At 43.4% G+C, this 12271-nt stretch overlaps 5 protein-coding genes across 5 annotated transcripts; 1 reads left to right on the plus strand and 4 right to left on the minus strand.

Moving 5' to 3' along the window:
• Positions 1 to 2334: 2334 nt before the first annotated feature.
• On the minus strand, positions 2335 to 2717 carry LOC311055137 (histone H2B-like; the record flags this gene model as incomplete). Its single annotated transcript, XM_084071239.1, has 1 exon — positions 2335 to 2717. One exon carries the CDS (start codon positions 2715 to 2717, stop codon positions 2343 to 2345), a length of 375 nt encoding a protein of 124 aa, XP_083927365.1. The 3' UTR covers positions 2335 to 2342.
• Positions 2718 to 7070: 4353 nt separating this feature from the next.
• Positions 7071 to 7779, minus strand: LOC311055111 (histone H1-like; the record flags this gene model as incomplete). The annotated part of the gene is made up of 1 exon (XM_084071212.1): positions 7071 to 7779. The coding sequence occupies one exon, from the start codon at positions 7777 to 7779 to the stop codon at positions 7174 to 7176; it is 606 nt and encodes a 201-aa protein (XP_083927338.1). The 3' UTR covers positions 7071 to 7173.
• A 1882-nt stretch (positions 7780 to 9661) lies between these two features.
• On the minus strand, positions 9662 to 10072 carry LOC311055120 (histone H3.2; the record flags this gene model as incomplete). The annotated part of the gene is made up of 1 exon (XM_084071222.1): positions 9662 to 10072. The coding sequence occupies one exon, from the start codon at positions 10070 to 10072 to the stop codon at positions 9662 to 9664; it is 411 nt and encodes a 136-aa protein (XP_083927348.1).
• Positions 10073 to 10517: 445 nt separating this feature from the next.
• Positions 10518 to 10901, plus strand: LOC311055129 (histone H2A-like; the record flags this gene model as incomplete). Its single annotated transcript, XM_084071231.1, has 1 exon — positions 10518 to 10901. One exon carries the CDS (start codon positions 10518 to 10520, stop codon positions 10899 to 10901), a length of 384 nt encoding a protein of 127 aa, XP_083927357.1.
• Positions 10902 to 11572: 671 nt separating this feature from the next.
• LOC311055151 (histone H4) lies at positions 11573 to 11884 on the minus strand (the record flags this gene model as incomplete). The annotated part of the gene is made up of 1 exon (XM_084071253.1): positions 11573 to 11884. One exon carries the CDS (start codon positions 11882 to 11884, stop codon positions 11573 to 11575), a length of 312 nt encoding a protein of 103 aa, XP_083927379.1.
• Between the last annotated feature and the right edge of the window lie 387 nt (positions 11885 to 12271).

Genomic DNA, 12271 nt, shown 5'->3' on the forward strand with positions numbered 1-12271 from the left:
GAAGGGCTTTTCTCCTGTGTGGATTCGTTGGTGACCCCTCAGGCTATCGATCCTATTAAAACTCTTGTCGCACTGTTTACATTGGAAGGGCTTTTCTCCTGTGTGGATTCGTTGGTGACCCCTCAGGCTATCGATCCTATTAAAACTCTTGTCGCACTGTTTACATTGGAAGGGCTTTTCTCCTGTGTGGATTCGTTGGTGACCCCTCAGGCTATCGATCCTATTAAAACTCTTGTCGCACTGTTTACATTGGAAGGGCTTTTCTCCTGTGTGGATTCGTTGGTGACCCCTCAGGCTATCGATCCTATTAAAACTCTTGTCGCACTGTTTACATTGGAAGGGCTTTTCTCCTGTGTGGGTTCGTTGGTGACCCCTCAGGCTATCGATCCTATTAAAACTCTTGTCGCACTGTTTACATTGGAAGGGCTTTTCTCCTGTGTGGATTCGTTGGTGACCCCTCAGGCTATCGATCCTATTAAAACTCTTGTCGCACTGTTTACAGAGAAAAGTTTTTTCTCTTGTGTGGATACGCTGGTGTCTCTTGAGACTACCACTGAAACTCTTGTCACACTGTTTACAGAGGAAAGGTTTTTCTCCTGTGTGGATACGCTGGTGCTTTTTCAGAGTACCTAACTCAGTGAAACTCTTGTCACACTGTCTACAGTAGAAAGGTTTTTCTCCTGTGTGGATACGCTGGTGTGTCTTCAGACTACCTAACTGACTGAAACTCTTGTGGCACTGTTTACAGTGGAAGGGTTTTTCTCCTGTGTGGATACGCTGGTGTGTCTTAAGACTACCTAACTGACTGAAACTCTTGTGGCACTGTTTACAGTGGAAGGGTTTTTCTCCAGAGTGTATTCGCTGGTGACCCTTCAGGTGACTTAACCAACTGAAACTCTTGTCGCACTGTTTACAGTGGAAAGGTTTCTTTCCGGCGTGGACATGCTGGCGTATATTGAAATCACCTAAAGTGAGGCTCTTATAACAAGGTTCACAGATGTGGGTTTTCTTACCCGTGCAAGTCAGCTGTTGTTTCTTTAGTTGTTCCCCAAGCTGAGTTGAAGTCTTGCTCAACTGTTCATGACTGTAAGATCTGGCCTGGTCTGACATCTGGTGGCTGATGGGATCTGTCCATTCCTCAGCATTCCTCAACATTTGGCAGCAGTTGTTGTAGTCGTGGCCCCTCTTCATACGTTCATGGAGGAAGACCTGAGACGTGAAGGCATATGGACACTGAGAACAGAAGACCCCGAGTCTGGGAATATCGGGACGTCACTCCTTCCAGGAGTGGTTCGTCACAAGTGTTCAGGTCTATGGGAGTTGAAGATTTGTCTTCCTGGAAGATTATGCGCTCTCTCTCTCGGTTCTCTCTCACTTTATTTCTCTCTAGGTGGTACAGGTATGAAGTTGAAGTGTAAAGGCATCTTCAAACCTTATATAAGTTGACCAGAGCTCTGCTCCGATGTCACACACAACACACACTGTTGCCATGTACGCTGTTAACGTGCCAACACAGATGTACTACCGGGGACATGGAGGTCCGTGTCAAGCATACCCAAACATGGAGTCCAGGCCAGTCTATGACAGCAGTACTATGATGTCATATTGATTATATCAGGGAACTCCATATATGGGAATTTGTGGTTTCATCATTATATCTTTTGTACCTCTGGCTGTTTGTGTCCATGTTATGGTCATCTATGGAGATCTCTGTATGTAATCTGATCTAATCACGTAAATGTCATGCCTGATTGTCTGATGCAGAAAACTGATGTAGAAAACTGATGCTATGAACTTGACAGGACAGAGGAAATTGCAGTGGTCAGACAGGCAGCTTTGGCTGTGCAGATAGAACAGAATATGATATTAAATCTATGGTGGAGCCAGTGGGGACTGGCTCCGCAGCCAGTGACTACTGTGTCAGATTGCTGAGTAAATTGATATCCAGCCAACATGATCTGTAAATTATTACTCTGGCGTCAAAATAAATGGAGTCAGGGGCTCACAAATGTGTTAAACAAAACAGAAGCTATTATTCAAATACACCAGTTCAATAGTTTTAGGAACACACATCTGTAAAGTATATACAGCACCAAATTAACACAAGTTGCTATGGTACTCAGATCAATGAATATATAGCCAGTTTTTCAGTCAAGTAAGAATACTTGTTTTGGGGAAGGCTTATGTTAAAATGACTTTCTTAGCTTTAATACACTGGAACACAAGTTGTCGATGTACTTTTAATTTAAAATAATGGCTAAATGTAATTGCGGATCAACTCTTAATGGAAAAGATGGGTGGTCCTTAAAAGGACCTTTGTGTTTAGAGCAGACTAGAACAGTTTACTTGGAGCTGGTGTACTTGGTCACAGCCTTGGTGCCCTCAGACACGGCGTGCTTGGCCAGCTCACCGGGGAGCAGCAGGCGGACGGCGGTCTGAATCTCCCTGGATGAGATGGTGCGGCGCTTGTTGTAGTTAGCCAGTTTGGAGGCTTCACCGGCGATGCGCTCAAAGATGTCGTTGACAAAGGAGTTCATGATGCCCATGGCCTTGGAGGAGATACCGGTATCAGGGTGGACCTGCTTCATCACCTTGTAGATGTAGATGGCGTAGCTCTCCTTCCTGGACTTTCTGCGCTTCTTACCGCCCTTGGCAGCGGACTTGGTGACGGCTTTCTTGGAGCCCTTCTTGGGCGCTGGCTTGGCGGGTTCAGGCATAGTTCTTTCTACGGGGGTTATAGTAAAGAAGTGACTTTACACTTGCGTCGCACCAGTATCTATACCAGGCCAATGCAAATGAGGTGTGCTACTCCCAGCACATGATTGGTGCCACTGCTTATGCGACCCACAGAGGGAGGTGTCTTACACTGTCTTTGTTTCTTCATAATGTTTTACCGCCTGCCTTGCATCATCTATTTGTCCCGCTAAAATATAGACTAGGGGATAAAGTATAATAAACATAAGTGCAAGCACAAGTGTGTGTGCTTTTTGTAAAAACATATGTCCATCTTGTGTTTTTCCCCAGCATGTTTTCTTAAATGTATCTGATCTGAGAGACATAGATATTTTAAAATATATTTATTTTAATTATTTATGGGTCTATGTATGTGAATACATGTGGATGTATACTATGCATTGCTGTGCATTACGTGGTTGTACTTCTACATTGCGTTATTGCTGCTTTTATTTAAACGGCCACATCACCCATTTTCATATCATTGGTCCTCTATTTCTCATTGTAATATTGGTACATGTTTTTCTCCTACTGGCACTGCTCCATGTCATTTTGGATTTTATCCAAAAACGTACATGTCATAACTAGCGAAACCAAATGTTTCGGGGTTATTAATATACAGTTAGCTAAAGGTTATTATTGGGGGGGGGGGGCATTTTCAAGCCCCAAGCCTTTACTCTAAAGATAGTGTATGTCAGGGGTATTCAACTAGATTAGGCAGGGGGCCACAACTGTAAAATAATTTGGAGTCGGGGGCCACACAGCGCAAATGCACGCGCGCGCAGCGCGCGTGCATGTGCGCACGCAATTTGCGCGCTGTCTAATTCGGGTCTAATTCGGTCTAATTCGGGTCTAATTCGGTTCTATTTGACCAATATAAATCAACCTTTTTTCGGGTCTAATTCGGTCTAATTCGGTTCTATTTAAGGTTCTAAGTTAAGTTCCAATGAAAGATGGCCTTTCAAGAACTAATGAAGGATAAATAATTTGTACTGTTTTAACTTTGATAACATAAATCAAAGTTAAAATAAATAATAATTATGAAAATTAAAAAAAAAAAAAAAAAAAAAAAAAAAATTTTTTTTTTTTTTTTTTTTTGGAATATGGCCAGGGGCCACAAGGAAGCTCCTCGCGGGCCGCACGTGGCCCGCGGGCCGCCAGTTGAATATCTATGGTGTATGTAGTTATGTAGCAAAAATAAGTTAAGTGAATGTTTCATATAGATTCTTGTAAACCATGTTTTTTTTTATCTATAGACCCAGTAGTACACAAAAAACCCGGTTTACATTTTTTTCGGCCCATAGGTGGCGCTACAGCAACCAATTCAAAACGCTAATTCATGATTACTTACAAACTACCCATCAAATATTTATCAAATTTGATGGGTTGTTGCATCATGAGCTGAGGCACAACCTCTGAAAATTTGACCACAATCCACCTATAGGTGGCGCTACAGCAACAGATTCAATATGCAAATACACAATGGTGCAAGAGCTACCTGGCGATTTTTAACAAAAACCTTATTTAAACAGAAACAGAAAGTGTTTATTTTCAATTCAAAGGGTTTATTCTTGAACCTTTGATAAAATGGAACATGGATCCTTGTTAATAAGAAAACAAAAATAATAAAAGGAATGCTCAACAGTACACATTCTCAACTTAACAAATCAACAAAGAATCAATCACTGTAGGCATCATCGTCATCACTCTCAGCATCATCATCTTGAAGATTATTACATGAATCTTCTGCAGCTTCACATTTGCAGAGCTCTGTGCATGGAAGATTATTGACTTTGCAAGAACAGCGGCCGCTGCACTTGCTGGCAACACATGCACACTTGACTATTTCTACGACTGCCTCTGGTGCAGGTGGAACCTTTGAGACTACAGGGACACAACTTCCATCCTCTTGCTGCCTCCATCCCAAAGATAGTGGATCTAAAACCTTTGGCTGAGCCACAATGTCTTGTGCCCATACATTTGCTTGCCAATGTGCTCGCAGGATATGTTCTATGATGGACCCTTGCGTTGGACATATCTTTTCCACACCCTGATTGGCCTTAAGCTGTTTAAACATGTGCCACCGAAGTGCTTCAGCTGATTCATAGCCAGGTTTGAAGAGCTGACACATAAACTTTTCACACCCAGCTCACACCTCAGAGGATGGATAAGGGCCAACACCAAGCTCAGCAAGTGCATGGAGTACATCATCACCAGTCTTCATGAATGATTTGAAGCAGGTAGATTTTCCTTTTCCTCTGATGTGACCAGTGGTATCACAACCAGTAAGCGTGTGAAATCCTGGCAAAGCTGCTGCTCGTTCAGGACCAATGGCCATGTAGATGGGTCTCAGTTTTATCATCCGTCTTTGATCTCCAGTGCCCATGATGATTGCGCTCTCTGGTTGAAGGTCTGGTACCCTTCGAAGGGCAAGTACCAACACATCAGTGTCACATGAGTATATATGTGGTGTTTTACCTAAACGACTCACTGCTACTGCATACAGAACCAGTAATGTGTCTGCCTCTTCTTGTGTACTTGTGACGTTCACCATGTTTGTGTTTGTGGACATGACACCCTTGTGTGTGTGTGTGTGTGTGTGTGTGTGTGTGTGTGTGTGTGTGTGTGTGTGTGTGTGTGTGTGTGTGTGTGTGTGTGTGTGTGTGTGTGTGTGTGTGTGTGTGTGTGTGTGTGTGTGTGTGTGGGTGTGTGTGTGTGGGTGTGTGTGTGTGTGTGTGTGTGTGTGTGTGTTGTGATTGGCAGTTTGCAAAGATCAACAGCTTTTTGTGCAAGGTAGAGAACAAGGTTGACCTTGGTTTCCTTGGTTCCCAGAAAAGCCTTGAAGTCTTTGATCGGTGTGGAATCTTCTACTTTGTACCCCTTGTCTTGTGCTCTTCCTGCTGTACGGATTTGTCTTGTTCGGTCCTTCATGGATTTTGTGACTGTATAGTTGTCAAATAGCAGGTATATATCTGTGCATTCTCGTGCCTTCATGTCAACACTCCGAGTAAAACATTCTGCAAGATCTCGGCAACATTTTATTTCACCTTTCCGGACATTTATCTCCTGCACGACTGCCATGCCATCAATGAAGATACTGGTCAACATGTGTGCTGATAGGCTACTCTGCATTTCTATCGATTCTTCAGGAGATGCAGTCCCTGAAACCACTCCTTCCAATTCATGGATAAGAGCAGACTTGGCTGAAGTCAGAAACAGAGAACCATCAGACTTCATTAGGCTTGCATTGTGATCCGCAAATTCGTATGTTCCCACAACGTTCTGCAGGTCAAGTTCTCTAGAGGACTTGGCAACGAGAAGCAGGCGAACAAACAGTGAGTTGGTTGATTTCAAGCTGACTACCTCAGATGATGCCTTGATAGTTTTGCATCCATCTTTCCAGGTCCGATACTTAAGCTTTGACATTTTGTCCCACATGTTCTTTTCCCCTCTGACCCTCTCATTCACAAAAAATCCAAGTTCTCTGCTCCCTCGTAATGTGCCTCAGCTCATGATGCAACAACCCATCAAATTTGATAAAAAAAATCGACGAGTAGTTTGTAAGTAATCATGAATTTGCTTTTTTAATTGGTTGCTGTAGCGCCACCTATTGGCCGATCATGGTGAAAATGTTATGGTGTCTTCTGGGACACATCATACATTTGTGCACCAAATTTGGTGAAGATTGGCCATGCAGATTTGAAGAAATGATGTTGACAGAAATACAGACAGACATAAAATACTGCGTCACATTGCCAAATGTTGCCATGGTGCCAAAATAGTGCCAGGGCGGGGGAAAAAAATGTAAACCTCTTTTTTTGTGCCCTACTGGGTCCATAGAACAGAAAAAACATGGTTTACAAGAATCTATATGAAACATTCACTTAACTTCTTTTTGCTACATAACTACATACACTATTTGTTAAAAATCGTCAGGTAGCTCTTGCACCATTGTGTATTTGCATATTGAATCTGTTGCTGTAGCGCCACCTATAGGTGGATTGAGGTCAAATTTTCAGAGGTTGTGCCTCAGCTCATGATGCAACAACCCATCAAATTTGATAAATATTTGATGAGTAGTTTGTAAGTAATCACGAATTAGCGTTTTCAATTGGTTGCTGTAGCGCCACCTATGGGCCAAAAAAAATGTAAACCGGGTTTTTTGTGTCCTACTGGGTCTATAGATCAGAAAAAACATGGTTTACAAGAATCTATATGAAACATTCACTAAAATACACAATGACATACACTAAGAGTCCTGACGGTGGAGACAGGATCTGTCAGGAGAGCTGAATAAACACAGCCATCTCCAAAACATGTCACGAATGGTTTATGGTCATTAAACATGAGATAATGAGGAAATAAAAACTCTTGTAAAAAGTTGTGGTTGGCTCTTAAAAGAGCCGTTTGTGGATAAAGGTGGGACAGGTTTATAACAGTTTACTTCTTTTTGGGAGCTGCCTTCTTTGCTGCCTTGGGTTTGGCAACCTTCTTGGCTGGGGATTTCTTGGCTGCTGCGGGCTTCTTGGCTACTTTCTTGGGGCTCTTGGCTGCTTTTTTCGGGCTTTTAGCTGCTACCTTCTTGGCTGCAGGCTTCTTGGCTTTCTTCGGTGATTTCTTGGCGGCCACAGGTTTCTTTGCTGCCGCCTTCTTTGGCTTTTTCGCCGCGGCGGGTTTCTTGGCAGCAGCGGGCTTCTTTGCTTTGACAGCTTTCTTTACAGCAGGCTTCTTCGCCTTCACTACTTCTGCTTTCTTGTTGATCTTGAAAGAGCCAGACGCGCCGGTACCTTTGGTCTGGACCAGAGTGCCTTTTGCTACCAGGCTCTTGACGGCGATCTTGACGCGGGCCTTGTTCTTCTCCACATCGTAACCGCCGGCAGTCAGAGCTTTCTTGACCGCAGCCAGGGACACGCCGCTCCGCTCCTTGGAGGCGGACACGGCCTTGACGACAAGCTCAGCGACACTGGGGCCTGTCTTCTTAGGTCGGGGAGCTGCCTTCTTCTTGACGGCCTTGGCCGGTGCTGGAGCTGGTGCGACTTCTGCCATGACTATCAGATTCGGGTAGTAGTAGCTCGTTTTTGTAGAGTCTCGGTATGGTTAGACTAGACTGTCTGACTGACTGGTGGAGAACACATTGAAGGGGCTGGACTTAAACACAACATGAGAACCATGTAGAGTCAATGCACACAGAGCCCCTCTTTTCTAGGTGGCTTAATGCGCCACTTGTGTTTTCTCCTCGACAAAAAACAAGATATTATAAACGACTGTGTATACTATGAAGTGTAAAAAAGTGCACACTGCTAGCACACTTGTGCCTTTTTGTCATGAACATTATCTGAGACGCGAAGAACGCTCTCTTTTTGTATTGATAGGCTCAACACCTCACTCTTCAACGGGCAAAACACAATTCCCCCATCATTTTCCTTCTAAAACAATGTTAAACGAGGTTACATTAACACCAATCCTCGTAATCCCCTTAGCAGACATACCCGACGACAGGATAACATAAACTATTATCTTGTGTTATTATCCGTTTAGTTATAAATAGAAGGTTTTCTGACCTTAGTAAACACACTCCAGTTGATGGCAGCAACTCCCATTGACAGCTATCGAATGGTGGAAAGCTTTGTTCATTTGTGGACAAATAACTTACTGTGAGAAATACATCTGATCAAACTAAAGTAAACAAAATAAAGCTTATCTTATACAATCAACTGTCGCTGTCTGTACCTTGCTTATGGACACAGACATGCTGGTACACAAGCCAGTAGTACCCGTCACATTTTAAAACTCCATGATGCAATGTATATCGTGCTGCATGGTTAATTATCATTGCGTTCTGTATGAAAACAGTGGGACTGCCATAGCAAATATGTCCATCCCCATATCAACTAGGCCTACCTTTATAGCAGCATGGGACAGAACTGTCCAGTAAACTTATCACAAGCGAACTGTTGCTGTAAGTTATTTTCTTTGGTAAAGTTGCCTGGGAGCAGATATATATGTATTACTCATATATTTGAATTGACACATCGTCTGATTTTGATTGATTGAATACTAAATTAACAGTTTGCAAATGGCACAGTGGTACAATTGTACACTGATGCTAAAAGGATAACACAAAAAGCCCTATGGGCTTGTTTCCATTACAACACAAGTAATCAATCAACATAATCAACACTATTATATAGCAAGGGGAGGTCGTTTCTGGTGTTAGGCTTAGATTACTTTTCTAGGACCAGTTAGTAATTCATTCTGCTCTTTTTTATTTCACTTTAAATGCAGACTTGGGAAAAGCCATTCGGCTTATTACACATTTGTTTTCACGAGAATTTAGGGCCTACTCACAACAACAAAGAGTGTGTGTCTTAATATTTTATATATATATATATATATATATATATATATATATATATATATATATATATATATATATATATATATATATATATATATATATATATATATAATTATATATATAATTATATATATATATATAATTATATATATATATATATATATATATATACATATATATATATAATTATATATATAATTAAAAAATTGAAAACAAAAACGTGGCCCACTCACATTAGGATAGCAATCACCAGAACCAGGGGAGATAATATTATTTGGAGGGCTCTATACTCCTTTATCAATCATTTGTTTTATTTTGTGTTTACCAAGGTTTAGATATGGTGAGGAGACCCCAATCACTGATAAAATAGCCCAGCATAACAGATTATGGGAATTACAGATTTCCCTTTATAATATTATGAATGTATATACACTAACGTTTATATTTTCACTGCTATAATGACAGCCATAATGGTATGGCTGACAGTTTCAATAAGTGGAAATCTTTTACAGAAATAAGTGAGTGGCTCTTAAAAGAGCCGTTTAGGGGTAGTGGCAGTAGCAGATACGTTTAAGCACGTTCTCCACGGATACGACGGGCCAGTTGGATGTCTTTGGGCATGATGGTCACCCTCTTGGCGTGGATGGCGCACAGGTTGGTGTCTTCAAACAGACCCACCAGATAAGCCTCGGCCGACTCCTGGAGAGCCATGACGGCGGAGCTCTGGAAGCGCAGGTCGGTCTTGAAGTCCTGGGCGATCTCCCTCACCAGGCGCTGGAAGGGCAGCTTGCGGATCAGCAGCTCGGTGGATTTCTGGTAACGACGGATCTCCCTCAGAGCCACAGTACCAGGCCTGTACCGATGAGGCTTCTTCACTCCACCGGTTGCCGGCGCGCTCTTACGCGCTGCCTTGGTGGCTAGCTGCTTCCTTGGGGCTTTGCCACCGGTGGACTTACGAGCGGTCTGCTTAGTTCTTGCCATTTTCTCTCCGTTTAATTCTGTAGAGTAGAATTAGAAATTGTGGTGGAACGAGCGCAAACTCCTGCACTTTATCTCAGCGGCTCTGAGACGCCGTCTTTCTCTGATTGGTCTCTGGTCAGGAACCTCCTTGTTTGGGGAGGAACCAGAGTTTAGACTGGGAGGAACCGAGCACGTCACGAGTCTAGCGCTGATTGGTGGGGAGCTCATACACAGTCAGCCCGCGCTCTCATTCATGGTCAGGAACCTCCTTCTCTGGGAGGAACCGTTCACGCACACTAGTAGTGATTGGAGGGGAACTCAAACACACTCATCCCGCGCTCTCATTCATATGTATGATTGGTGGGGCGCTCACAGACAGTACTGAGTTGAAGATATAAAAAGTTTCGTGTTCCTTTCCAACAGCACATTTCTTCGTAGATTAAACTCAAGAAATATACCTAAAAAAATGTCAGGAAGAGGGAAGACCGGCGGAAAGTCCAGGGCAAAGGCCAAGACCCGCTCGTCCCGTGCCGGGCTCCAGTTCCCCGTGGGTCGTGTCCACAGGCTGCTGCGTAAAGGCAACTATGCCCAGCGTGTCGGTGCCGGCGCCCCGGTCTATCTGGCGGCTGTTCTCGAGTACCTGACCGCTGAGATCCTGGAGCTGGCTGGAAACGCTGCCCGTGACAACAAGAAGTCTCGCATCATCCCCCGTCATCTCCAGCTGGCCGTCCGCAACGACGAGGAGCTCAACAGGCTGCTGGGTGGAGTGACCATCGCTCAGGGTGGTGTGCTGCCCAACATCCAGGCTGTTCTGCTCCCCAAGAAGACCGAGAAAGCCGCCAAGAAATAAATCTACTTCATTCATTTAACAAACCCCACAAAGGCTCTTTTAAGAGCCACCCACTGTTTCCATATAAAGAGTAGCCTACCTATACTTACTATCTCACAATAGCGTTCAAAAAGTATATTTATATTTGAATTAATTAACACGATATACGTGAATACGTTTAAGTCCAATTATACAATTCACTCCTATGCCTCTGCTTATGAAGTCGGATCACTCAATAAAATTACTAGAATGTATACTATAGGCCTACTCAGTATGCACAGTCACCCCATAGCACGGACAGATCTGAACGTCACATCAAATAAGTGTTCTAGCAAGCTATTTTTGTATAGCTTGCTGATGTGATTTGCAGGAGGAACATTTGTTGTTTGGACAACGTGTTCATTTATATGCGCTTCATATATCGGGATTGTGGTGTGCAGAACCATATATTTCGGCTGGATGGTACCCCCCAAACTGTTAGTCATAGAAATATCTGTTTAGATATTACTTATCGACCTGGAATTCATTGTGTAGCTTGCTGGGAAGATTTTCACAAACAATGTCCATGATGAGTCACTGACATTTAAACGAGGCACATAGCTGCTGAATTAATGATGGAATAAACTCTGTAAAGACAGTGTGGGCGGCTCTTAAAAGAGCCTTTGGGTTGTTGGTAAATCAAGTCAGCATTATTAACCTCCGAAGCCGTACAGGGTGCGTCCCTGCCTCTTCAGAGCATAGACAACATCCATGGCGGTCACGGTCTTTCTCTTGGCGTGCTCGGTGTAGGTGACGGCATCACGGATCACATTCTCCAAGAAAACCTTGAGGACACCGCGGGTCTCCTCGTAGATCAGACCGGAAATACGCTTCACGCCGCCACGACGAGCCAGACGGCGGATGGCGGGCTTTGTGATTCCCTGGATGTTATCACGAAGCACTTTACGATGGCGCTTAGCGCCTCCTTTTCCAAGACCTTTTCCTCCCTTACCTCGTCCAGACATGTTCGCTTTAGTATAAGATACAGAAGTGAATGGCTCTATGGCTCAAAGACATGTTTATATATGTGTGTTCTGAGGACGTAAAAGAGACCTTGCTTTGTGGGTGGTGCCAAAAGCTGCAGCCCCGGCCCCATACCAGTCTTACGCCCATTCACAGCCACTTCACCCTGGAATGTGAGAACGACCCATTAGCTTCATATGGAGTCTATGGACACACACACGCGCACGCACGCACGCACACAACCAATTTCTGAGACTCACTTTGTTCTAATACAACAGGGAGAGCAGCTATGTACTATTTTAGTTAGTAAAGTATTTAATATATATCAGCATGTTTTTCTTTCTTACAAATGTATTTGTGAGTAGCTGTTATGCCATTGCAAAGCCTCC

This window comes from Gymnoscopelus microlampas (assembly GCF_963454915.1).
Source record: "Gymnoscopelus microlampas genome assembly, chromosome: 11".
NCBI lineage: Eukaryota > Metazoa > Chordata > Actinopteri > Myctophiformes > Myctophidae > Gymnoscopelus > Gymnoscopelus microlampas.